The 27,195-nt window shown below is 36.6% G+C and overlaps 1 protein-coding gene and 2 non-coding genes across 5 annotated transcripts in view; 2 read left to right on the plus strand and 1 right to left on the minus strand.

Moving 5' to 3' along the window:
* The window catches only part of CCAR1 (cell division cycle and apoptosis regulator 1), a 64,907-nt gene that overhangs the window by 30,391 nt on the left and 7,321 nt on the right, over nucleotides 1-27,195 (plus strand). For 2 of the 3 annotated variants that reach the window (XM_047072862.1, XM_047072863.1), the window contains 9 exons: nucleotides 1,859-2,084; nucleotides 2,665-2,778; nucleotides 3,347-3,513; nucleotides 4,248-4,458; nucleotides 5,275-5,358; nucleotides 7,729-7,914; nucleotides 16,015-16,206; nucleotides 19,987-20,226; nucleotides 20,620-20,731. In XM_047072862.1, the coding sequence (XP_046928818.1) occupies nucleotides 1,859-2,084; nucleotides 2,665-2,778; nucleotides 3,347-3,513; nucleotides 4,248-4,458; nucleotides 5,275-5,358; nucleotides 7,729-7,914; nucleotides 16,015-16,206; nucleotides 19,987-20,226; nucleotides 20,620-20,731 (1,532 nt within the window). The remainder of the gene's footprint in view (nucleotides 1-1,858; nucleotides 2,085-2,664; nucleotides 2,779-3,346; nucleotides 3,514-4,247; nucleotides 4,459-5,274; nucleotides 5,359-7,728; nucleotides 7,915-16,014; nucleotides 16,207-19,986; nucleotides 20,227-20,619; nucleotides 20,732-27,195) is intronic. The other variant, XM_047072864.1, reaches the window with a different exon arrangement.
* Nucleotides 3,151-3,215, plus strand: LOC124507370 (small nucleolar RNA SNORD98). The gene has a single exon (XR_006961017.1). It is a non-coding gene; the product is annotated as a small nucleolar RNA SNORD98 (small nucleolar RNA).
* Nucleotides 11,084-11,189, minus strand: LOC124507353 (U6 spliceosomal RNA). Its single transcript, XR_006961006.1, has one exon. It is a non-coding gene; the product is annotated as a U6 spliceosomal RNA (small nuclear RNA).

Below are 27,195 nucleotides of genomic sequence, written 5' to 3' on the forward strand. Positions count from 1 at the left end.
AACTTTGCTTAATTGTTGTATAGTTGATGTTCATTTAGCCTTGTGGTCAAATGAGCAACTACTCTAATTTGTACTACTTACTACTCCTATTTACTTGTATATTTTAAAATGTCTAGACTGCATACATCTGAGAAATTCACTGTAACCAACTTCTCCAGTCTCAAAGATATTAAATAGAGGAGCTCTGCTTTTAAACTCCTCTGTTCCGGTTTATAATGCTCCTTTTTGGGGAGAGTTAATGGATAGGATATAAAATCAACAGCTATCTCCTTCCGAGTTAGACACTGACAGTGTCATTTCACCACTTTGAAATAAATTCCCAGAACATCAAATCAATCTATGACAAATAAAAATGATTTTAAAATTTGCACACCTTTTCTCATCTATAGTTGTGTAAATCAAGATTGTTTTGTAGTAATGCAGTTATAAGAGACTGTATGCCAAGAAATGGCTCGTTTGTACTTAATCTTTTATTTTAGATTTTAATCTTACAAGATAAAAAACAACTTCAAAAATTCTAGTGATGGGAAACTAAGAAACTATTACACATACTTTATGTTTGCAACACTTAAAAAAAAAAAAACCTCAAATACTGTTTTTCACATTTTCCTTATTTTGACAGCAGAATTTTATACAAATAAAGTATAATTATGTCAGCAACCACACCTGACAAGTTTATCATATATTTGTTATTTTTAGGCTTCAAATAAAAAGACACTCCTACAAATATATTAGGTCATATTTTTAGCTTTGTTGTTAGGTGCCTTTAAAAAAGACCAGGTAAGGGGCGCTGGGGTGGCTCAGTCAGTTATGCATCCAGCTTCAGCTCAGGTCATGATCTCACGGTTTGTGGGCTTGACCCTGTGTCAGGCTCTGTGCTGACAGTTCAGAGCCTGGAGTCTGCTTTGGATTCCCTGTCTCCTTCTCTCTACCCTTCCTCCCTTGCTTGTACTCTGTCTCTCAAAAATAAATAAAGATTAAAAAAAATTTTTTTTAATAAAAAAGATAATATAGTGAGCTTTTCAGCTTACAAATTATTCTTTTCCACACTTTTTATGCTTTTAATAGAAATTCTTTGTTCTTTTACCAGACTGGTTTACCTTTGAGTTCCTTTCCTTTACAAGTTCTGCTTCTTAGGAAAAAGGAAATCATCCTTTAAAAAAAATCAGTGTGCCACCCTCTCAAAATAAATAAACTTAAAAAAAAAAAATCATTATGCCAGATTTAAAAGGCAAGAAATTTATCCTCTTTTCCTAATAAACACTCAGGTATGGATCATTGCCATTAATACAGAGAAATGTGGATAATCCAAAAAAACATTGGATTTAGCTTTCATGTGGATTATTGTGCTTAATTATGAATGTAAATATGCTTGATCTAGGATCTTTTTATAAAATGAAGGTTTTTTTAATTTTTATACTATATGAAGCAGATTGAAGAGTACTCATTATTTGGTACCTCTCTTGTCCCTTCTTTTTATCCATTCTATGTGAATTATAATTTTCTCAAAAATGCAGTTTCAACTAAGGCAGAACTGCTTTTTTGTTCATATTTTCTCTGGAGGTGGAGTTGAAGTTATTTCAAAGGGTTTCTAATGAATTTTAAGCTACACACAAAAAGCAAAGAAATAAAGGTAACACTTAGATACCAGTTATTTCTTTAAACTGTAAGTAAATAAATTTGAAAATGAGGTTCTCCTATGCCTCTGTGCAACTCTGTAACCCATTAATAATTGACTCTGACCATTTTCAGCTGCCTTTTAACTGTCGGGTTGTATATTTAGATTCAGAATGGAGTGGATGTTTGTATAATTTTTGATATTAAGGCTATTTATTCACTACTTATGTCTGTTTTTCAGTCCTAGTTGTGACATGATGGAACTAAGGCGCCGTTATCAGAATTTATATATACCTAGTGACTTTTTTGATGCTCAGTTTACATGGGTGGATGCTTTCCCTTTGTCAAGACCATTTCAGCTGGGAAATTACTGCAATTTCTATGTAATGCACAGAGAAGTAGAGTCCTTAGAAAAAAATATGGCCGTTCTTGATCCGCCAGATGCTGACCATTTATACAGTGCAAAGGTTTGTATTATGTGATATACAGCTAAAATTTCTGAGCAGTTATTCATATTAAGAATGTGGAATTAATCTTCATAAAGTGGTTGTTAGGTTTAAGACCTGAATAGCTATTTTTTTCTTGTCTGCCTAATTTTGTTTTGGTTACTTAAATAATTTAATTTAACCTCTCTTTGCCTTACCTCTTAAAATTTATGGTTATTGTTTTAACATTTTGAAACTTATAAAAATCTGAAGATGAAGTTGATTTTATTGAGCTTTTTAGAATGTTCTGTAACTTCTGATATCCTCTGATAAAACATAATGTTGGTGTATACCCTATAGGTTAGTCTTCAGGGTAACGTTCTGTATATTGTTTATGGTCTCACAGTTTTTGGTTATTTTTAGCACATTAATCAAAAAGCATTTCTTGAAAAGTTAAAACTCTATCATTATACAATATCTAATGCTGTTTCTGCCATAGCATTTTACTTTCCATTTTTGTAAAAATTGTGGATATCAAATATGTAAGGATAATTAGTAGTGCTTCTCATTTTTTTACATTACTTTAGACTTTTGACAGGATTGAATTATTTGACTATAATAGGTAATGCTGATGGCTAGTCCTAGTATGGAAGATTTGTATCATAAGTCATGTGCTCTTGCCGAAGACCCACAAGAACTTCGAGATGGATTTCAACATCCTGCTAGACTTGTTAAGGTAAAATGAAACATTTATTTTAACCTCAGGTGTATACTTCCTTTGCTTATTTCTGATTTTGTGTGTGTGTGTGTGTGTGTGCGTGTATATACATAATTTTAAAACACTGCATTTTTAGCTTGCTGATTAGTTTAACTAATTTTTGTATGATGGCACTTAAAATTTAATGATATGGATGTTTTTCTCATTGCAGATTATAGATATATGTTATTTGTATGTCACTAGTTCAGCTACCATTTTGATGTTTTGTATTTGAAGCGTAGTAAAATCTTAGTGGTATTGGATTTAGTGTATCTTTGGATGCTGTTAAAGTGTGAATTCTAGCTTGTTTCTTTAAAGAATTCTTTATCTGAAGAAATATTTTAGAAGGATGAGTTATGATGTATAAATCCTATTCCATTGCTGAAATGCAGTGTGGAACACGATGAACTGAACTCTTCCTTGACTGACAGATACCAGAGGTAGTAAAAATGATATTGGAAAGGTTTGTACCTTTCCTTTTCAAGTATTTTATTTGTAATTTGACAAGTTGCATAATATATGTAAATGACTGTTTGTTTTGAATTAGTTTTTAGTGGGCATGAAAGGCAAGGATGAAGCCATGGCCATTGGAGGCCACTGGTCTCCTTCGCTGGATGGACCAGACCCAGAAAAAGACCCATCTGTGTTGATTAAGACTGCTATTCGTTGTTGTAAGGCTCTGACAGGCATTGATCTAAGTGTATGCACACAATGGTAAGTACTAATTCATTTTTTGATTAGAAATATTTTTTCATAGTTTATATAGATGTTCTTATCTATCAGCCTCTCCCCATCCCCTCACCCTTACTTTAGCAACCTTGATCATGCAGGTAATCTCAAAGGAAAATCCCCATTTGTAGCAAAAGTTTATTTGGTGCCAAAATGTTTGGGGGAAAAAGGATTAAGAACTAATCAAAATAAACTGAAAATTATTTAAATGTTTTGTTATGCTTTACTTTGGAAGTTGGATGTATGTTGAAAATATTTTTCATTTCATGCATAGCTGGAGAAGATCGTCAAGAGAGAACTTCATTTCATTATAATTCTTTTGTTATAAAATGATATAGTTGCTGATTATTTTTGTTCAGCCATATTTTCTCTTGAGGCTTATTTGTCTTGTGTATTTTAGTATATTGTGATTTAATTGAGAACATTCTTTTTTTAGCACATGAAATCTGAACAGCTATCCAGCTTCTTCAGGTATTCTCTAAAATATGGGTAGCATTGTAATCAAACTTGAAAATGCTTTGGGGAACATATTCTTTTAACCATAAAATATTGTACAAATGTACCAAAAGAGGAACTATGGCTTCTATAATTTTTTTTTCTTTAGACCAACCTCAAGTTCTTGCAGCAAAATTTCTTTACTTGATGTGCTACAAGTGAACTAGGGTCTTTAAAATGTATTTTAGAATTTTTTTTCCAACATGCTTCTTCCCTTGCAACAGGTACCGTTTTGCAGAGATTCGCTACCATCGCCCTGAGGAGACCCACAAGGGGCGTACAGTTCCAGCTCATGTGGAGACAGTGGTTTTATTTTTCCCGGATGTTTGGCATTGCCTTCCCACCCGCTCAGAGTGGGAAACCCTCTCCCGAGGATACAAGCAGCAGCTGGTCGAGAAGCTTCAGGGTGAACGCAAGGAGGCTGATGGAGAACAGGCACTGAACGCTAATCCCTTTTTCTATTTCCGCTTCTCACAGGCACAGGAACACAGGCACAAATGCACACCACACACTACATAACAAACACACATGGAGGAACATAACTGGTAACAGCGACTGGTACTCCAGCTTTCAGCAGTATAGTTTTATTTTCTTTTCTTTAAAAAAAAATTTGTCTAGTATGCTAACTTTAAGAGTGCTGAGACCTCAAAGGAAAATAAGTTGTGCTTAAATTGCACAGAATTTTGTTTTTATCATAGGTCTAGTTGCTGGAATCTGGGACCAGTTGTTGAGCAAGTTTCAGTATTAAGCCATTTTAAACATTTTGCCATTTTCTAAAATTTAAAAAATTTTCTCTTTCACGGTCATCAGTTCTAGTCATGGATATTTGAAATTGGACAACCACAAGTCTGAGAGATTTGACATTTCAGGCTATGTGGCATCGTCTTTGGTACATTTGAAAGGTCTGACTAAATCAGTCTTAACTTTGGGTGGCTTGAAAATTGGGGCAAGATCACACACTGTGTGGTTAGTGGAGACCGGCAGTGTTTGTGCATCCCTGATATCCTTTGTGTTGTAATTTATCACCCTTTTGTGTTTCACAGATCTGGCTTTGATTGGCTGATGAGTGTCTTTGTGATCAGTTAAAAGTGGTAGAATGTATGTACGTGGACTTGCCTAAATAATAACTTTAGGAGAAGACAATCTGAAACATTTGTGACCTTGCACAGATCAGCAACAGACTTTTAAAAATAAATTACCATAATTTTAAGGTTTCAGAATAGTAATTATGTTCTTAACTTTGTATATCAGGATGAAGAAGAGAAGGATGATGGTGAAGCTAAAGAAATTTCCACTCCTACCCATTGGTCTAAACTTGATCCAAAGACAATGAAGGTAACTTTGAAATTGATGGTATTTAATTTTAAGTCTCTGAATAGGAACAGAGAATGTGGACAGTGTTTTATCAGATAAAAGGCACTCCAAATCGTCCATGAATTTTACATAAATATTCTATGTTGTATTTATGTGCATGTGTATAATGATTAAATAAAAGGTGACTTCAGGGGTGCCTGCGTGGCTCAGTCGGTTAAGTGCCCAACTTCGGTTCAGGTCATAATCTTGAGGTTCACCAAGTTCAGCCCCATGTCGGACTCTGTGCTAACAGATCAGAGCCTGGAGCCTGCTTCGGATTCTGTGTCTCCTTCTCTCTTTGCCCCTGCCCTGCTCACACTCTGTCTTTCTCTCTCAAAAATAAATAAAAACCTTTTAAAAAAATTCTGTTAACAAAAGGTGTCTTCATAAATCAGTGCAGCCAGTATCTTTTTAATGTAATATACAATTGGCTATAGTGTAAGCAACATCATTTTCTGATTGGGGAACTGTCCAAGAAGGCAGAATTTTTATATTTAAGTAATTTATATTCAAGGAAAAGGGAAGAAACTGGGAAAAGATTATCAAGATTATTTTAGTTTTTAAAAATAAAATTTGTAAGTAGATTGATATGGGGTGCCTGGGTGGCTCAGTCAGTTGAGCACCCAACTCTTGATTTTGGCTTAGGTCATGATCCCATAGTCATGGGATTGAGCCCCATGTCGGGCTCCACTGAATGTGGAGCCTGCTCAAGATTCTCTTTCCTTTTGCCCCTTCCCCCACACTCGTGCTCTTTCTCTTAAAAAAAAAAAAAAAAAAAAGTTATCTGAACTGGGAAGGAAATAATAATTTAAAAGTCTCTTTTGAAAATCTTTGGTTAACCTGTACTAGGTTTTCTTTGTTCCCCAATGTTTTTGGACCTGTTATCTTTCCGCACTTATTCGTCTCTGGGCCTTTAATGTGAGTATATTTTCATAGATTCTGTATATGTGACTTCTACATAAGTCAGAAGCTGATTGTAAATTGCTTTTGCATCTTGTTATTTTTAACACATAAAAGCTGACCTTTTGGTTAATTTTTGTTCTCAGCAAAAAGCAGGTTTTCTTCCTTTGTATGAAACTATACTTTTTTAATTCACATTGCTTTTTTAATAAGTAAATATGTATCATAAGAATTAAGAATGTTTGTTATTCTTGTATTACTTCAAGTTGTCTTGATCAGCATCAGGTTTTGTATAGAGAACTGTGGATTCAGAAAATACAGGTAATTAGGGCACCTGGGTGGCTCATTCCGTTAAGTGTCCAACTTTGGCTCAGGTCATTGTCTCATTGCTCATGGGTTTGAGCCCCGCGTCAGGCTCCGTGCTGACAGTTTGGAGCCTGCTTCAGATTCTGTGCTTCCCTCTCTCTCTGCCTCTCCCCCATTCGCATTCTGTCTCTCTGTCTCAAACATTAATTTAAAAACGGAGGGCGCCTGGGTGGCTCAGTCAGTTAAACATCCGACTTCAGCTCAGGTCGTGATCTTGCAGATGGTCTCTGTGCTGACAGCTCTGAGTCTGGACCCTGGAGGCTGTTTCAGATTCTGTGCTCCTCCCCCACTTGTGCTGTTTCTGTGTCTGTCTGTCTGTCTCTCTCTCTGTCAAACATTAAAAATAAACATTAAAAAAAGAAAGAAAATACAGTCAATTAGTTTAAGCCTGCATCCCAGGACTTTTTTTCAAACTGATGACTTTACTGTTAAGTTTCTTATTTTAAAACTTGTATTTCTTTTGATTGTAAATATAACGCATGTTTATTTTAAAAATTGGTACATACATGAAAAATTGAAGAAAAAAGTTACCAAAGCCTATGATTCAAAGAGAACCACTGTTAAAATGTTGATTTTTTTTTTTTATTATTATTTTTTAGAGGTACACACTTTGCTTGGTTGGTTCTGATCACATTGTATTAAAAAGTTGCAGTTTCATCCTTTTCAGTTAATATTAGTGTTTCCCATATAATTATTTTTAAATGTTCTATACTCTTCTATTTAGTTGATGTGGTATTATTCTTTCATTGGATATTTAGATTCTTTAGTTTTTTGAGAAAGGGACTGTTACAAGGAATATGTAAAGTGTTTTGTTTTTCCTGTTTTTAGAATATTTCTTTAGGGTTAATTCCCCAAAATTAGAATAACTGTGTCAAAGAGAATTAATTTTTTAAGCATCTTAAAACATGTTTCAGATTATTTTCCAAAAATATTCTGTCAGTTTGCATTTTCACAAACATGTTCTGAGCTGAATAAGTGTACTTTTCACCTCAATTTTAAAAAATCAAACTAAAGATATTTGCAGTTTGTTCCTTATTTCAATATCCCATTTGCTTTTTCTGTGTTTTTTATGTTCTGCATATTTAGGTAAATGACCTTCGAAAAGAATTAGAAAGTCGAGCCCTTAGTTCCAAAGGATTAAAATCTCAGTTAATAGCCCGATTGACAAAACAGCTTAAAGTAGAAGAGCAAAAAGAAGAACAAAAGGAATTAGAGAAATCAGAAAAAGAAGAGGAAGAGGAGGATGATAGGAAATCTGAAGATGATAAAGAGGTATATATACACTATTAAATATAATACTTGTTTATAGGGAATTCTTAAAATATGTGCGTGTGTACTTTTATTAAGCCACCTGGGTGGCTCAGTCACTTAAGTGTCTGACTCTTGATTGTGGCTCAGGTGATGATCTCATGGTTCCTGAGATAGAGCCCCAAGTCAGGCTCTGCACTGACAGCACGGAGCCTGCTTGGGATTCTCTCTCTCTCCTTCTCTCTCTGCCCCTTCCCTAAGCTTGCCTGCGTGCACACTCTCTCTCAAACTAAATAAACATTTATTAAAAAAAAAAAAAATACAACTACATAACTGTAAAATTCAACGCTTTTGGTGAACAGTTTGACAAATGCAATACAGTTATATAACCATGACGACAACTAAGACGTAAAACAGGTCTGTCACCCTCTAAAAATCTCTACCCTTACGTAAGCATTTTCTTCTCTCCATGTGCTCCTTCTGCTTCTCACACCAGCCTCTGGGAGCCACTGATCTGTTTCCTGTAGTTTTGTCTATTCCAGTATTTCATGTAAATGGAATTATATATAACATTTACAGTCTGACCTCTTCAACTTAGCAAAATGCATTAGAGATTTGCCCATTTTGTTGTATGTATTACTAATTTGTTATTTTGTATTGCTTAATAATATCCCATAATATCCCATAGTATCAATGTATCACAGTTTGTTTTCTACTCTAGAGAAATTTGAGTTATTTCCAAATCATGTATTTTTAATCTTCCCTTTTAAAAATGAATGCTAAATTATTCATATGTTTGGGGTGCCTGGCTGGCTCAGTCAGAGCATGCGACTCTTGATCCTTGGGGTCATGGGTTTGAGCCCCACGTTGGCCATAGAGTTTACTTAAAAAATTATTCAGGGGTACCTGGGTGGCTCAGTCAAACATCCAACACTTGATTTTAGCTCAGGTCGTGATCTCACTGCTTGTGAGTTCGATCCCCACATTGGGCTCTGCACTGATAGCTTGGAGCCTGCTTGGGATTCTGTCCCCCTCTCTCTCTGCCCCTCCCCCCACTTGCTCTCTGTATCTCTTTCAAAAATAAAAATAAACTTTAAAAAATTATCCCTGTGTTTTAGAGAGAATTTGATTGACAGAGCCATTAAGTTCAGAGATTGAGTTCGAGTGAAGTGCTTATCCCAGAATTTTGCTGCTTCTACAGCTGTGTGTTTGAGTGCATTGCATCTTATGCCCTTACAATAACTCCTAGATGCACAAGCCTGCCATTGTTTTCTGAATTTGAAAGAGAGCAATAGAAAAAGCATGTCAGAATGCCAGTAATTGCACAGACCAACAGTATGTATTTCCTAATGTGATGCATTCTGGATTATACATAATTATTTATGAAGTATTCCTGCCAAAAATATTTTTACCTTAATCTAATTGTGAAGAATAGTCAGATTTAGAATGTAAAAAGTTACACAAAGCAGCTTATCTGAACTTCTGAAATGTCTATGTCATGAGAGACAAAAAGAAATGATTTACATTGGGGGCACCTCAGTTTGCTAAGCATCCAACTCTTGGTTTCAGCTCAGGTCATGATATCGTGGTTTTGAAAGTTCAAGCCCCATGTTGGGCTCTGGTTTGGCACTGTGGAGGCTCCTTGGGATTCTCACTCTCCCTATCTCTCTGCCCCTCCCCCCCACACTCACACTTTGTCTCTCAAATAAATAAACTTTAAATAAAAATAAACAATTTACATTAAAAGAGGTTAGCAACACATGATAACTGGATGTATTGAATGAAACTTGACTGGACCCCGAGTAGGAAAAAAAAATGCCGTGAAGAATAGTTTGTGGATAATTGGAGACATTTGATTATGGATATGGGTGTGATATTAGATAATTTTGAAGCAGTGTTAAATTTCTTGGATGTGATAATGGTTTTTTGTTATGTTGAACTACCTTGTTCTTAAGAGAGTTGTGATTCCTTATTTCATTCAATGATAATATTTATCTTGATAATGAAAATATATCACATGGGTAGTAGGAGCCCTTTTGAGTTGGCTTCTGTGTCCTTTCACATGTCCTCGTTATATTTTGAGGACTTAACTTATTTTGGAGCCCAAAACCGTGTTGCCATCTCACTGTGTACACTCCCTGCCCTGGCTTTGGAATTAGCCATTTCCCAAGGAAATATGTGTGTGTATACTTTTTTAAGATAGAACTATAAAAAGCCCTCATACTTTTTAGTGAAGGTGATGATAATTTAGAAGCCAAGACATACTCACTCGTATCATTGTGCTTCTCATGACCCCTGTTAGTCAATAGAGCTATGGTACAGATATATATTAACTTATACTTATATATACCTACATATATGTATTTGTATCTATATTTGTTACAGTATATGTATTGAAAGTCATGAGTTTATGCTAGTATCTCCAGTTGTACTCCCAACACCACAGTTCACTTCAGTTTCCTCCTTTCTGCATACCTAACTCCCTTTTCCAATAATGAGAAATGTAGCTTCCACTGTACTTAATATATTTGCTTACTTGCTCAGTTGTTTGTTGCATTCCCTCTGCTATCTGGATACTCTCTTTACTTTGATCCGATTCCCTACCCTGTGTTGTGTCTCTGGATGTTCTTGCTCCATTTGTGTCAGTACCTGTTGACTGGTGGGCTTGTCTGCCAGCCTCCATCCTCTGTGTAGACACCTGCTTTGTTGGAGGAGTTGCTTTAGAACTGAATTGTTCAGGACAGAAAGACTAGAAAGAGAAGGCAAAGAAGAGCCGGTTTTCACTTTTTGATGTTAGCAGCCATTGGGGTTGGAAAATAGTGATATTAGAATTCGTACCATTTTGTTTTTACATATTTCCCTCATCTCCTATTTGGTTACCTGGTGGTATATTTCTCTCTTGTTAAATTCATATAGAAGAAGGCAGGATCAATTCTTTTAAAAAAATTTTTTTAATGTTTATTTTTTGAGAGAGACAGAGACAGAATGCGAGTGGATTAGGGGCAGAGAGAGAGGGAGACACAGAATCTGAAGCAGGCTCCAGGCTCGGAGCTGTCAGCACAGAGCCCGACGTGGGGCTCAAACTCACGAGCTGTGAGACCACGACCTTAGCCAAAGTTGGACGCTCATGGACGCTCAACCAACTGAGCCACCCAAGCGCCCCAAGGCATGATTAATTCTTGACTTTTTTTTTTTTAATATAGAACACTTTTTGCATATGAACAATCTTTGTGCAGGGGCCATAGCCAATCTTTTTTGTATCGTTCTAATTTTAGTATATGTGCTGCTGTATCAAGCACTGTTTTCCTTTGTTTTATGATGGTTACCTGTTTGTTTTTTAACATCATTATGAATTTATTGAGGCACCTGGGTGGCTCAGTTGGTTAAGTATCTGACTTCGGCTCAGGTCATTGATCTCAGTTTGTGAGTTCAAGCCCCACATTGGTCTCTGCACTGGCAGCTTGGGGCCTGATTTGGATTTTCTCTCCCTCTGACTCTCCCCCACTCACGCTCGCTCGAGCTCTCTCTTTTAAAAAATAAACAACATTTAAAAAATTAAACATGGGTGCCTAGGTGGCTCAGTTGGTTAAGCGTCTGATTTCGGCTCAGGTCATGATCTCAAGGTTCGAGGGTTGGAGCCCTGCGTCGGGCTCTGTGGTGACAGTGCAGCTGTTGGATTCTGTGTTTCCCTCTCTCTCTACCCCTGCCCTGCTCGTACTCTGTCTCTCTCTCAAAAATAAACATTAAAAAATTTGTTTATTAAACATTGTGAATTTATAGATTTAAATGTATTTGATGGACTTCAGTTCTTTGCAATTCTTATCCTTATTGAAGCTCAAATTGTCTTTTTTTGGCCAGTGGGTGGGAATATATATGTACAGATACACAGCACTAATACAGTACTAATGATATACCACTAATGTTATTGCTGAAATTTGTTTATAAAGTTATTTTTGCTTTTCCTATCCTTATTTTCTCCCTGTTGTTTTTATGTTGTACTATAAATACATTGGGCTAGCATGTAGCATTACATATTGTACTCTTTTAATCCTCCTTTAGTCTTGGTTCTACAGTTCTATATCTAACGCTCACCATTAGTGCTTTTGTCATTGTCTCTGAAGGTCATCTCTAGGAGATTCTTCAGAGCTCATGGTAGCAATATTTAGGTTCTTGTATGTTGGTAACAGTTTGACTATACTTAAAAGTCAGTTTTTGGGAATGCAAACTGGCGCAGACACCTTGGAAAACAGTATGGAGGTTCCTCAAAAAATTAAAAATAGAACTACCCTACAACCCAGCAATTGGTATGTTAAACGCACGCGCGCGCGCACACACGCGCGCACACACACACACACACAATGGAGTATTACTTGGCAATCAGAAAGAATGAAGTCTACCATTTGCAGCTACGTGGATGGAACTAGAGGGTATTATGCTAAGTGAAATTAGACAAATATATGCCTTCACTCATGAGAAATTTAAGATATAAAACAACAAAGAAGCAAAAAGAATATAACAACAGGGAGGGGGACAAAACGTAAGAGACTCTTAAATGTGGAGAACAAACAGGGTTGCTGGAGGGTTTGTAAGGGGGGGGGATGGGCTAAATGGGTAAGGGGCATTAAGGGATCTACTCCTTAAATCATTGTTGCACTATATGCTAACTTAGATGTAAATTAAAAAATAAATAATTTTTTAAAGTCAGTTTTGGTGATTATAAAATCTTTGATTCACATTTATATTCTTTTGAATGTTTTTAATAAACTCTCTTTTCTATGACATGTAGAGTTTTGCTGTCAAAAATTGATGATAAGGCAATTTACTTTCTGATATGATCACTTGCTATTTTGCCTAGATGCACCGATTTTCTCATTTTTTTAGAACGGTATTTTGATACTGGACCCATGGTGTGCTCTTTCGCTATGTGATTTCAGATTTTTTTTTTTTCTGAGCAAAATTTCTCTTTAACAAAAATTTTTTTTTAGTAAAATGTACGTTAATAAAAATCACCATTATACTATTTTTACTGTACAATTCAGTGGCATTAAGTACACGCACAGTGTTGTGGAACTATCCCTATTTTATACATCCAGAACTTTATTATTATCCCAAATGGTAACTCTCATTAAACAATTAAGTCCCCATACCCGTCTTCCTCTCTAGTAACCTGTGTTCTGCTTTCTGTCTCCAAATTTGTCTGTGCTAGATCCCTCATGTAAGTAGAATCATACAGTATTTGCTCTTTTGTGTCTGGTTCTCTTAATGCAATGTTTTCAAAGTTCATGTCCTAGTATATATCAGAACTTCATTTCTTTTTAAGGCTGAATAATACTCCATTTCATGTGTATATTGTATTTTGTTTATCCATTCATCTCTGGTGGACACTTGTTGTTTTTATCTCTTGGCTCTTGGGAATAAAATTGTCATCAACAGTCACGTTTTCTTAAGTAATAGTTGTTTTGTATTTGGTCTATTCCCTATTGTTTTCTTATAAGAATCCTGTTATCTCATATTCAGTATTTTTGCCTTTTCAGCGTCTATCTCTTGCTTGGATCCTTTTCTTCTTCATTTCTTGTTTTAAAATTTTTTCCCAATTTCTTCTGTTTGCTTAAGGCAGTGGCTCTTGAGTTTATTTGCTTTTGTATTCCTTCTAGTTTATTTTAAATTTCTGAATCGATTTTTTCTTTGAAATTATTTCCTGTATTTTATCACCTTATTTTTACTTAAAATTTTTTTTTTTAATCTTTTTAATGTTTATATATTTTGAGAGACAGAGAGGGACAGACGGTGAGCAGGGAAGGGGTAGAGAGAGAGGGAGACGCAGAATCAGAAGCAGGCTCTAGACTCCGAGCTGTCAGCACAGAGCCTGACGCAGGGCTCAAACTCAAGAACTGGGAGATACGATCTGAGCTGAAGTCGGACACTTAACTGACTGAGCCACCTGGGCACCCCTTTCACCTTATTTTTACTTTTAAAATTCTTTATGTTGTTCTTTCATAGTTTGTGAGATTTTCTCAATCTCTTTTAGCACACTTTAAAATAGTAAGTTAAGATTTTTATCTATGACTGTTTTTCTGGCCCACTTTCATTGTCTGTAGGGATATAGTTCTCTTTTTTTTAAAATAGTAACTTTGTATAGGACTTGACCTCAATACTTTCTGTTGCTCATTTTTAGGTGAATTTAGTTTGCCTAACGTTTTATTAGAAGAGATTGCTTAAGACAGCTTCTTTTTTTTTTTTAATGTTTATATTTGAGAAAGTGCGAAAGACACATGTATAAGGGGGGGAGGGGCAGAGAGAGGGGGAGATGGAGAATCTGAAGCAATGCAGGGCTCGAACTTATGAACCATGATATCATGACCTGAGCCAAAGTTAGATTCTTAACCAACTGAGCCACCCAGGTACTCCGAGATAGCTTTTTTAAATTTCATTGAGCTCTATATTGTGTTGTTTTCTTATTTTCTCAAAATATATGATGGCTTGCTTTCTGAGATTTCAATCTCTGTTGCCCTTCTATCACTGTTTATCAGGACCTTCTCCTCCCATGTCTCTGTTGCTATCCTGCTCCCTATTCTAATGATTCTACTTCCAGAAATAAGCTCCTCAGTGTAAGGCCCTATGCTGTAAAGATGCCGTGGTAAATCAGCCTTGCAAGTTCGTAGACCTAGAATGTTCTAGGCACTTTTAGATCACTGGCTAAACACCGGCTCCTTGTACTCAACTATCGTTGGGAGTAAAATGTTGCCTAGTTTCAGCTGCTTTTATGTAATTGACCTGCTCACTTTCCAGTGAATACCTATTGACTCTTTTGTGGTTTTCTTGTTTGTTTTAAGATATTTTAGGTTTCTTTATTGTGTTTTTCTACATGATGATTAAGAGTTAAATTTTATTCTCTGGTTTGTTACAGGTTTGCCAAAAAAATCCCAGCAATACCCAGTACAGTATCTATTGTTAAATCATAGTGACTGTAATTTGTTTGCAAGGTGATTCAGTGCCCTACAATTAAAGCTGGATTGCTATTTAGGACTACATTGTCTTTGTGTAGTTTTTAAATGGACAGTTTTAATCATTAATGGAGGATGAGGGAAAGCCACACATTTTATTGACTTTAATTTTAGATTTCACTTAGAAAACAAAGTCAGTGGGAAAATAAGTATATATCCTAATGTGGTGTTTTTGTTTTTGTTTTTTATGTTTTTTTTAAGTAGAAAAACAGAGGTCAGGGATTTGAAACCAAAGGTGGGAGATCCTACCAAGGTCCCACATGAGCTCCTATGCGTTAGATGAGGCCAGTGTCAAAGATGTGTGCCCATCATCTGGCTCGTCTTGTGGGCTGGCTCTCCTACGTTCCTTCTTTTGGTATTTGGCAAGGACATCTCCATCTTGGGGTTTCCCTTGGTTCTGAGGATTTAGATCCTCAGCTGAACTTTCATGACATGGTGTTTTTTTCATGTATAGTTGTGCATTGTTGCTCTCTCCTCAGATTTCTTGGGTGTTCACAATTATTTATTATTTATCTAGCTGTGTTCAAGGTACAAGACAAGCCTCAGGGTCTCCCTACTCTTCTATCTTAACTCCTCCTCCCTAGTTTTCCTGTTCTTAGATCCATCATACAACTCCATTGTTTCCTTTTGCTTTCTCTCTATACAAATGCCAGTAACATATAGGTCTTTTGGCTCTTGTGACTTTTTTCTACCCACTTGTATACTGGGATTTATGGGGATACCATTTCACCTTGTTTTGTTGTGAATGTACTTGGATGTTGGTTTTGGTATATAGATTATTCTTTTTTAATGTGGGGATTCAAGAAGATCCAGAAGCTATGCTACCATCACTATTTTCCAAATACCCTGATTTATATAATGTTAATAAAGGTGTCCCCCCCAGCCCCCTTAGAAGACAATTTCTTATGCTGAGAAACTGAAAAGAAAGAAAAGTAGGAGCCATAAAAACTGCTGTCTTTAGTAAATTTGAACTTTCTTCCAGCCCTGTGTTTGGCATAATCACCATAAGGAGTCATGGGAATTTTGCCCTTTTTCTTTCCATGATGTGCGTTTAATATATATATATATATATATATAGTATGTGGAGATATAACCAGCACTTAAAATTTCAAATATGTAGGAAGAAGAAAGAAAACGTCAAGAAGAAATGGAACGCCAGCGTCGGGAAAGAAGATACATTTTGCCGGATGAACCAGCCATCATAGTACATCCAAACTGGGCTGCAAAAAGTGGCAAGTTTGACTGTAGCATTATGTCCTTGAGTGTACTTTTGGACTACAGATTAGAGGATAATAAGGAACATTCATTCGAGGTAATGTTTTAAGTTTGAATTGGGATCTAAATAAGGTACATACGTTTTGATTGGTTAATATATCTCTTAAATTTCTTTGATGGCCTTTTTCATGGATTATGTTTTTGGGTTTTTGTTTTTTCCTTGCAATTTTATTCTTTGGTGGGGGTGGAGACAGCAGCTGATTTTTCTAAATGACTCCTTTTTGTTGATTGCATTCCTGTAGGATTGTTTAAATGTTCCTGTGGCCTCTGTATTTCTTGTGAATTGATAGATAGATCTGAAGTTTTAATCAGATTCTGATTTAATTATTTTTTTAAAAAACTACTTCGTAAGTAGTGGTGTGTTCTTTTATCAGACTTACAGGGGACACATGATACATTATGTCTAATTGCTTCCTTTAGAATGAAGTAATGCTTTATTTACTCTATAATTAAAATCTCATTTAATAGGATTTAAAATTTTGCTTGTAATTGAGGTATAAGATAAAAAATAATTGATATTTATTTTTCAGTATGAATCTATTTCTTTTTTACCATTATTGTACTGCAGATTTACGACATATTTATGTTTCAAAGTAATTGAAGATTTTTATCCCTAAAGAAGTGATAGCTTCATTCTTTAAGTAAAACAATGTAAAATATTTAAAAATGTTAATTTCTTAATAGCCTGTGAAAAATTATAATTGTATTCAATTATTGTATCTTAACACATTTCACATTGGTCTTTTTGTTTTTGTTTTATTTTATAAATTATATTGGAAAAGTCAGTCATACTTAATTGACCTAAGATATCCTTGTCCACAAGATGAAAATGAATTACTTAAGACTAGAGACATTTACAAACACAGAGAATTACTGAGGCAATTATAAAACACAAAGTCCACGCTTACTGGTCGTGATATAAGACAGGTTACAAATAGTAAAATATTTATAATTTTTAGTGTTTTTAAATACTGTTTTTAAATATTATAGTGTTTTTAAATGTTTTTAAATATTATGGCTATATGATTTTATTTTTATTACTAGTTGCCATAAATATAACTCTTGATAGTAATATAACTCTTAGTAGTAATTTGAATAAGTAAATGAAAAAATTAGTCTTTGGTATTGTATATTGTTTATACAATATATAATGTAAATCTGACTGATGGTGTCCATGGATCTCAAACTAATGCTATTCTGTTGGAAACAAAGCAATTTGTGAAATAGCCCTTCATTAGTAAAATGATCCTTTCTTTGTTTCCTCCTCACCTAACATATCTTCTGGGTTAATTTCCTTTTAATCTGTTTAGAATGCAGATGTCATTTTGGTACATGAATTTTTAAAAAATATTCTATAAGAGGGACAACCTAGCTGGCTTATTTGATGGAGCATGGTACTCTTGATCTCAGGGTTGTAAGTTTGAGCCCCATGTTGGGTATAGAGGTTACTTAAAAAAATGCTAATAATGGGGTGCCTGGGTGGCTCAGTCGGTTGGGCATTCGACTTCAGGTCAGGTCATGATCTCATGGTTCGTCAGATCAAGCCCCATGTCAGGCTCTGTGCTGACAGTTCAGAGAGCCTAGAGCCTGTTTTGGATTCTGTGTTTCCCTCTCTCTCTGCCCCTCCCCCATTAATGCTTTGTCTCTCTCAAAAATGAATAAACATTAAAAATTTTTTTTAAATGGTAATAAAATCTTTAAAAATTCTATAAGAAAAAGCATTTATCATAAAATTATAAATCTTTGATTTAATATTAATTCTAGGCTTATATCTTTCAGTTTCAATTCTGCTCTTCTAGGTAGTGCCTGACTGGCTCATTCGGAAGAGCATGTAACTCTTGATCTCAGGGCTGTGGGTTCGAGCCCCACACTGGGTGTAGAGATTACGTAAATAAATAAATAAACTTTAAAAAATTAATTCTATTCTTCTAGTTACTGGTCTGGGCTTCTTATTTAATGCCTTTAAATTACTACTTTTTATCTCTAGGTAATAGAAAAGAGAAGACTTAGGAAAAGATATGCCTCTTGCTATTTTTCTTATTTATTTACACTAATGGTTAAGAGAAAGTGGAGTTTTCAACATCTTAGTGGTCATTTTACAGATAATAGATTTCTGTTTTCTTAAAATGTGTAAAGACTGGGTATGAATTAAAGAAAATAGACTATAAGATCAATTTTAATACATTATATTATCCTTTATGATCAGAAAAATAGTCAAATATACTGAACACATTATATAAGATTATGTATGTATGTGTTTAAGTCTATTTATTTTGTGAGAGAGGAGAGAGAATCCCAAGCAGACTCTGCAATGTCATTGCAGAGCCGCATGTGGGGCTTGATTTCATGAATTATGACATCATGGCCTGAGCCAAGATCAAGAGTCAGGTGTTTAACATAGTGAGCCACCCAGCCACCCCAAGATTATGTATTTTATTTTATTTATTTATTTATTTTTTTCAGTTTATTTATTTTTGAGAGTGGGAGAGGGCAAGCAGGGGAGGGGCAGAGAGAGGGGAACAGAGGATCTAAAGTGGGCTCTGTTCTGACAGCAGCAAGCCCAGTTTGGAGCTTGTACGCATGGAGCTCAAAATCTTGACCTGAGCCAAAGTCAGACACTCAACCCACTGAGCCCCCCCAGGCGCCCCCCAAGAATACATATTTTAGAGCTGTGGTCAACCATTTCAAGCCCTGGACCCTTTCAATCTATTAGAAACAATTAGCCTTAGAATTTTTCTTTCTTTTTTTTTTTTTTTTTTTTTTTAATTTTTTTTTAACGTTTTATTTATTTTTGAGACAGAGAGAGACAGAGCATGAACGGGGGAGGGGCAGAGAGAGAGGGAGACACAGAATCGGAAACAGGCTCCAGGCTCTGAGCCATCAGCCCAGAGCCCGACGCGGGGCTCGAACTCACGGACCGCAAGATCGTGACCTGAGCTGAAGTCGGACGCTCAACCGACTGCGCCACCCAGGCACCCCAGAATTTTTCTTTCTTTAATATTTTTAAGTAATCTCTGCACCTGGTGGAGGGCTCAAATTCACAAGCCCGAGATCAAGAGTTGTGTGCTCTACCGACTGAGTCAGCCAGATGCCCCTTCCTTAGAAATCTTTATGTAGAAAATTCATTATATAATTTTAGGTTCATGAGTATGTCGGTATACATGGACACTTGCATAATAATAATGCATACTCCCTACTCAGAATTCTGAATTGGTCTCCCTCTTCTGAAATGCTTTTATAGATATTTATATGGCCCATTCCCTTGCCACCTTCAGCTCACTTTTCAGAGAGGCCTTCTCTGACTATATTACATTTTGTTACTCTCTCTGTGTTTATCCTGCTTAAACATTTGATGTTGGTTTGGTTATCTTTTACTTTTCCCCACTTGATTATTAGCTCATTAGAGTCAAGATTTTTGTCTGCTTTCTTTAATGCTATATCACCAATGCCTAAAACACTCCATGTTACATAGTAGGCATTTCAGAAAAACTTGCTGAGTAAATGAATAAAATTCGTTAATCATGAAGATGAATTGCTGTGTAAAATAGTAGAAACCCTTTTTTTCTACTCATTTTAAAATTTTTTGTGGTACAGTTTTACTATTTTTTCTAAATTTGGCCAAAAGTACACTATATAGTATTCATAAGAGTTTTTGAGTCTTTTGAGAATCTTCAACATCATTGACACCAATTATTACAACTCTATTATTAGTGAATGTTAATTGTTAGATGTGGCAAGTCATTATTTGATAAATTACTGTGCTGGATGTATTCAGTATTTTTATTAAAGTTGCGTTACTCTTGGTATCTTTTTATAGGTTTCATTGTTTGCAGAACTTTTCAATGAAATGCTTCAAAGAGATTTTGGTGTCAGAATATACAAATCATTATTATCTCTTCCTGAGAAAGAGGACAAAAAAGAAAAGGAGAAGAAAAGCAAAAAAGATGAGAGAAAAGATAAAAAAGAAGATAGAGATGATGAAACTGATGAACCAAAACCCAAGCGGAGAAAATCAGGCGATGATAAGGATAAAAAAGAAGATAGAGATGAAAGGAAGGTCTGTAATTATTTCCATGGCCACCAACCTGATTTAGAAGTTTTCATTTAGTCTTCTAGAGTATAAAAGTGATGATGAATTTCATCATGATAGTGAAATGTAAAGGCCAAACTAAAAGATTTTACTGTATTATTAGAAATTTAATTCTTTGAATTAAGCCTCTATAAACATCTAGATCTTGTTTGTGATAGTTTATTTCTTTTTTATAATTTAAGGTGTATAGCATAGTGGTTTATTTACATATATTTGAATGGTAGTTTACTTTTAAAGTGCATTGTTAAGATTTTATAGTATCTTTTTCAAGTAAATTTAATGAATTTAATGATTTTTGGTTTCAGTCATTTAACGTTTGGTCAGATATCTTGTTTAATTTTAAGACATTTTAAATTATAGAAAGAAGATAAAAGAAAAGATGATTCTAAAGATGATGATGAAACTGAAGAAGATAATAATCAGGATGAGTATGATCCAATGGAAGCAGAAGAAGCTGAGGATGAAGAAGATGGTATGGTTCAAATTTCTTTATCTGTCCTTTGGATGAACTATATTTTTTGTTTGTTGACTTTATGTAATCACAATCTAGAATTTTAGTATTTTTTCTTCGTTAGAAACAGTAAAATATTTTTTAGTAAAAACCTGTTTATATTATTAATAGATGAGAGGAATTTTTTTAAGTAGAATCTAGCATTTTATTTAGATCTTACTAAACTGTTGGAATTGAGAACCAGACATATGTAATAAACCTCCAAAAATAGATCCTGAAAGGCACTTTCTGCTTAGGACAAGCAGTCATGGAATAAACCAGCTGTCTTCTCTGTGCTACACAAGCCAAGTCAGCTTTCTCCATGGCCAGTTGCACCAGCTCTGCCTTCCCTTCTGTTAACACCACCCAGACCCCCTTTATGTTCAACCCAGGGTTTTTCTGTAGGACACTTAGGACTGCCTGGGAATGCTGCACATATATTACCCGAAGCGGGCTAAACTCAAGAACTGTGAGATCATTACCTGAGCTGAAGTTGGATGCTTGGCCAACTGAGCCACCCAGGTGCCCCTAAAGATCCTTTTTTAGGATAGAGATTTTTTATAATATATATTTTCTGAGGATTATTACTATTTAAGGTATTTTTTGGTTTGCCTCTACCTTTTCTTGCTACCACAGCATTTTACTTTTCTTTGCGTTAATGAAAATATTTGAACATAAAAGAAGCTGAGAGTATAGTGCATCAAACACTCCATATCCAACAATTCATTCATTTGTGAATATTTTGTCTTCTGTGTGTTTCTGATCCATTTGAAAGTAGGAATTCTTCAACTTTCCTAAGAAAAGATATTCTCTTAACCATAACTCTATAATCCCACCTAAGAAAATTAACAATAACATCATATTCCACTTTAACCACCTAATATCTAGTCTTAATTGTTCTAATAATCTCAATAGCAATATTGCTTCATTTATCTTCTATAACCTGCTTTGTCCAATTTAGCCCTTTTTTATTGTCCTGGTTCCCCCCACCTCCCCGCCCCGTTCTCCAGTATGGTCCTATCACTGCTTTAATTAAATCACTAAACTGTTTTCTCATTATTTTGTCTGTGTCAGAATGTTCTGGCTCTCAATCCTTATTTGTCTTCTTTATTCTAGTATATAATTACCTTGGTGGTTTTCTCATCCATTCTCCTAGCTTAAAGTACTGTCTGTTATATACTGTTTATATATATACTATATATAAAGTACTGTTATATACTGACTGTTCTCAAAGGTATGTCTTAGTTCAGACCTCTCTCCCATATTTCCCTATCAGCTGCCTACTTGGTATCTCCATTAAGTTATCTGACATTTCAAAATAAACGTATCTAAAACTGAACTCCTGCTTTCCCCCTTTACCAAAAAGAAAACAAAAAACCTTCCACCCTCAGCCTATTACACTAATTTGATGGCAACTTCATCCTTTAAATTGCTCAAGCTAAAATTTAGGAATCCTCCTAAACTCCTCTTTTTTGTCATATGCCATTTCCTTCCTATCTGGAAGTCATATTTTCTCTGTCTTAAAAACATCCAGGGGTGCCTGGGTGGCTCAGTCAGTTGAGCATCTGACTTCAACTCAGGTCATGATCTTGCAGTTTGTGATTTCGAGCCCCGCGTTGGGCTCTGTGCTGACAGCTCAGAGCCTGGAGCCTGTTTCAGATTCTGTGTCTCCCTCTCTCTCTGCCCCTGCTCTGCTCGCACCCTGTCTCTCTCAAAAAGTGAATAAACATTAAAAAAAAAAAAAAAAATCCAGAAGCAGACCATATCTTACCAGCTCCACTAATCTAACCTTAATCCAAGCGATGTTTCTCTTGCCTAGTTTATTTTTATTTATTTTTATTTTTTTAATGTTTATTCATTTTTGAGAGAGAGAGCAAGCAAGGGAGGGGCACAGAAAGAGGGAGACACAGAATCTGAAGCTCACCACAGCTGTCAGCACATAGCCCAATGCAGGCCTCAAACCCACAAACTGTGAGATCATAACCAGACGCTTAACTGACTGAGCCACCCAGATGCCTCAAGTGTTTGTTTTTTGTTTGTTTTGTATTTTTTGAGAGAGCGAGAGCACAAGCAGGGGAGAGGCAGAGACAGGGAGAGAGACAGAATCCCAAGCAGGCTCCATGCTGTCAGTGCAGAGTCCCACATGGGGCTTTATCTCATGAACCTTGGGATCAGGACCTGAGGCAAAATCAAGAGTTGAATGTTTAACTGACTGAGCCACCTAGCTGTCCCTTGCATAGTTTATTTTTAAAAATCTATCTGGGGACATCTGGTTGGCTCAGTTGCTTAAGCTTTCAACTCTTGATTTCAGCTCAGGTCATCATCTCATGGGTTGTGGGATTGAGCCCGAGTCAGGCTTTGCGCTGGTGGCACGGAGCCTGCTTGGGATTCTCTCTCTCCCTCTCTCTGCCTCTCCCCACCCCCTGCTCGCTCACCCACTCTCAAAATAAATAAAGATTTAAATAAATAAATATCTTCCTGTCTGGTTTCCTGGCCTGCTCACTTGTCCTTTAAAGTCTCTTCTCGGGGCACCTGGGTGGTTCAGTCAGTTGAGTGTCCAACTTCGGCCCAGGTCATGGTCTCATAGTTCGTGAGTTCAAGCCCCATGTCAGACTCTGTGCTGACAGCTCAGAGCCTGGAGCCTGCTTTGGATTGTGTCTCCCTCTCTCTCTGCCCTTTCCTTGCTTGCTCTCTGTCTCTCTCAAAAGTAAATAAACATCGGGGCGCCTGGGTGGCGCAGTCGGCTAAGCGTCCGACTTCAGCCAGGTCACGATCTCGTGGTCCGTGAGTTCGAGCCCCGCGTCGGGCTCTGGGCTGATGGCTCAGAGCCTGGAGCCTGTTTCCGATTCTGTGTCTCCCTCTCTCTCTGCCCCTCCCCCGTTCATGCTCTCTCTCTGTCCCAAAAATAAATAAACGTTGAAAAAAAAAAAAAAAAGTAAATAAACATTAAAAAAATTTAAAAAAAGTAAAAAAAAATAAAGTCTCTTCTCAACACAATTGACAGAATTACCTTTGTAAAATTTAAGTCATTTCATTTATTTTTTCTCATTTGTTTTCAGACTCCTTCAGTGGGTCTCCATTTCACTCCATGTTAAAAGCCAAAGTGTTTACAGTGACATCTGTCTAAGGCTCTACCACATCAAGTCTGTAATTTCATCTCTTACCACTCTTTCTACTTGCACATTGCACCTAATGGATCCTGTTTCTTGAACCCATTGTGTATGCCCCCATATTAGGACCTTTGCATTGGCAGTTCCTTCTATGTGCACACTCTTTCCCAGAGATCTGCCTTCCTGACTCCTTCACATTTGTGGTCTTTGTTCAGCTATCACTTTCTCAGTAAGGCCTACTCTGCACTCAGCCCTCTTTAAAAAAAAATGTAGTCCTCCCCACCAGTCCACATTCCTCATCCTTCCTTATTCTGTTCTACTTATAGAACTTTAAACCTATTTTCTTAACACTAAGTACTTATTTTACTTACTGTCTTTTTCCTAGTTGAATACATATGAGCTCTTAGTAAGGAAAAGAGGGAGGTTTTTTTGGCACCTGGCTGGCTCATTCAGTAGAGCATGCAACCCTTGATCTCAGGCTTGTGGGTTTGAGACCCACATTGGGTATAGAGATTACTTAAGAATAAAATTGTTGGGGCACCTGGGTGGCTCAGTCGGTTAAGCATCCGATTTCGGCTCAGGTCACGATCTCACAGTTCGTGGATTCAAGCCCTGCGTCGGGCTCTGGGCTGACTGCTCAGAGCCTGGAGCCTGCTTTGGATTCTGTGTCTCCCTCTGTCTCTGTGCCTCCCCCGCTGCATGCACGCACGCTCTCTCTTTCTCTCTCTCAAAAATAAACAAACGTTAAAAAGAAAAAAAGAATAAAATTGTTAAGGGGCTGCCTGGGTGGCTTAGTTGGTTAAGTGTCTGACTCTCAATCTCAACTCACGTTTTGATCTTAGGGTTGTGAGTTTAAGCCCTGCATTGGGCTTCAGGTGAGCAAGGAGCTTACTTAAAAATACATACATATAGGGGCACCTGGGTGTCTTAGTTGAGGGTCCAACTTTGGCCCAGGCCATGATCTCACAGTTGGTGAGTTCGAGCACCACATTGGGCTCGATGCTGTCAGCACAGAGCCCACCTCACATCCTCTTTCCCCCTCTCTGCCTCTGCCCATCCCCACTGGATTGTTTGCTCTCTCTCTCTCAAAAAAAAAATTTTTTAAAAAACAAATACATACATACAAAAAACAGTGTTGGCATGCCTGGCAGGCTTAGTTGGTGGAGCGTGTTGTGAGTTTGAGCCCCATGTTGGTTGTAGAGATTACTTAAAAGTAAAATCTTAAGGGGGTGCTGGGTGGCTCAGTTGGTTCAGCATCCCAACTTCTGCTCAGGTCATGATCTCACAGTTTGGGAGTTCGAGCCCTATGTTGGGGTTTATGTGGATAGCACAGAGGCTGCTTTGGATTCTGTCTCCCTCCCTTTCTGTCCCTCCCCCTCTAGCACTCATTCGTGCTCTCTCTCTCAGAGATAAACATTGAAAAAAATTTTAAATATAAAATCTTAAAAGGGGACCTTGGGTGGCTATGTTAGTTAAGCATCTGACTCTTAATTTCGGCTCACGTCATGATCTCACAGTTTATGGGTTTGAGTCCCACGCTGGGCTCTGCACTGACAGCACGGAGCCTGTTTAGAGTTATCTCTCTGCCCCTTCGCTGTATGCGTGTGTGTGCTCTCTCTCTCAAAATAAATAAACTTTAGGGGTGCCTAGATGGCTCAGTCTGTTGAGCATCCAACTTTGGCTCAGGTCATGGTCTCATGGTTTGTGGTTTCAAGCCCCACATCAGTCTCTTGTCAGCAGGGAGCCCGCTTCAGATCATCTGTCCTTCCCCTGTCTCTGCCCCTCCCCCACTCACACACACTCTCAAAAATAAATCTTTAAAAATAAAATAAACTTTTAAAAAAATCTTCAAAAATTTTTTAAATAAAATCTTAAAAAAAAAATAGAAGAGCAGTTTTTGTCTCCTCTTTTCTGATGTTTATATCAAGTTCCTGGAATAGTCTCAACATCCAAATAGTCTCTAGTAGATATTTGTTGAATGAATATCATTAACTGCAAAGCCAAATAGGGTGATGGGATTATCGTTCTTTTTTGGTTTTCTTTGTATTTCCAATTGCTGCTTGTTTATGATATCACGTTTTTTTCCCTTATACTATATTTCATTAACCTATCAAGTAACCTATTGGGAGACTACTCTTTTTCCAGTGGTAAAGTAGAATTGGTAATTTTTTTAAAAATGAAAATCCAATGTCATTTAATGTCTAAAATGGTGTTAAATCTTAGTAATCAGCATATAACAATAAGATCTATTTTTTCCTATCAATTTGATGAAATTAAGTTTTTAATAAAAGGTCATATTAACCAGGGTAAAGAGAAGAGTTGTTTCATCACTCTTGGGGTCAGTTTAAATTGTTGCACTTTTTTGGACAGAAATTTGATGGTATCTGTCAACTGTGTCCTTTAAAATACCAACACACTGTGGTGCCTGACTTGCTCTGTTGGTTAAGTGTCCCAACTCTTTTTTTATGTTTATTTTTGTGATAGAGCCAGTGGGGAAGCAGAGAGGGGGGGACAGAGGATCCAAAGTGGGCTCTCACCTGACAGCAGCAAGCCCGATGTGGGGCTCGAACTCATGAACTGTAAGATCATGAACAGCCAGAGTCGGACACAACCGACTGAGCCACTCAGGTGCCCCTCTTTAAAGTTATTTTTAAAAATCTAAGTTCCAGGAGAGTCAAAGTTTTCAAAGTGACAGCTTTCAAGTTAAATACTCAAATAAGGTGGATCATGTCTATAAAATATTAAGGAAGGGAATTTAACATTTGTGTAGTATATGATATACTCTTGATAAAAATTATTTGTAATTATAGTTCTACTCAGAGGGTATTTTCTGTATTTTATGATGGAGGAAACTGAAGCTCTTAGCAGTAAGTTAGTTTACCCTATAAAGTAATAAACCTAATAAAGCAGCTGAACTGCTCTGTACTATAGTATGGTTCCAAGGACACATTTGTTTTTAAACAGTTCGTTGAGGTGCTAATACATACTACAAAACTCATTTTATTTTTTATTTATTTATTTATTTTTTCAATGAGGCCTAAACCTGGGAAGACTCAGATGCTGAAATTAGCAACATCTAATTTTAATTTTTTTCTTTCAACGTTTATTTATTTTTGGGACAGAGAGAGACAGAGCATGAACGGGGGAGGGGCAGAGAAAGAGGGAGACACAGAATCGGAAACAGGCTCCAGGCTCTGAGCCATCAGCCCAGAGCCCGACGCGGGGCTCGAACTCCCGGACCGGGAGATCATGACCTGGGTGAAGTCGGACGCTTAACCGACTGCACCACCCAGGCGCCCCTACAAAACTCATTTTAAATGTGCAATTTAGGGGCGC

This window comes from Lynx rufus, unplaced genomic scaffold (genome assembly GCF_022079265.1).
Source record: "Lynx rufus isolate CCGP_SWC_20201006 ecotype Redwood Valley unplaced genomic scaffold, mLynRuf1.p SCAF_11, whole genome shotgun sequence".
Lineage (NCBI taxonomy): Eukaryota > Metazoa > Chordata > Mammalia > Carnivora > Felidae > Lynx > Lynx rufus.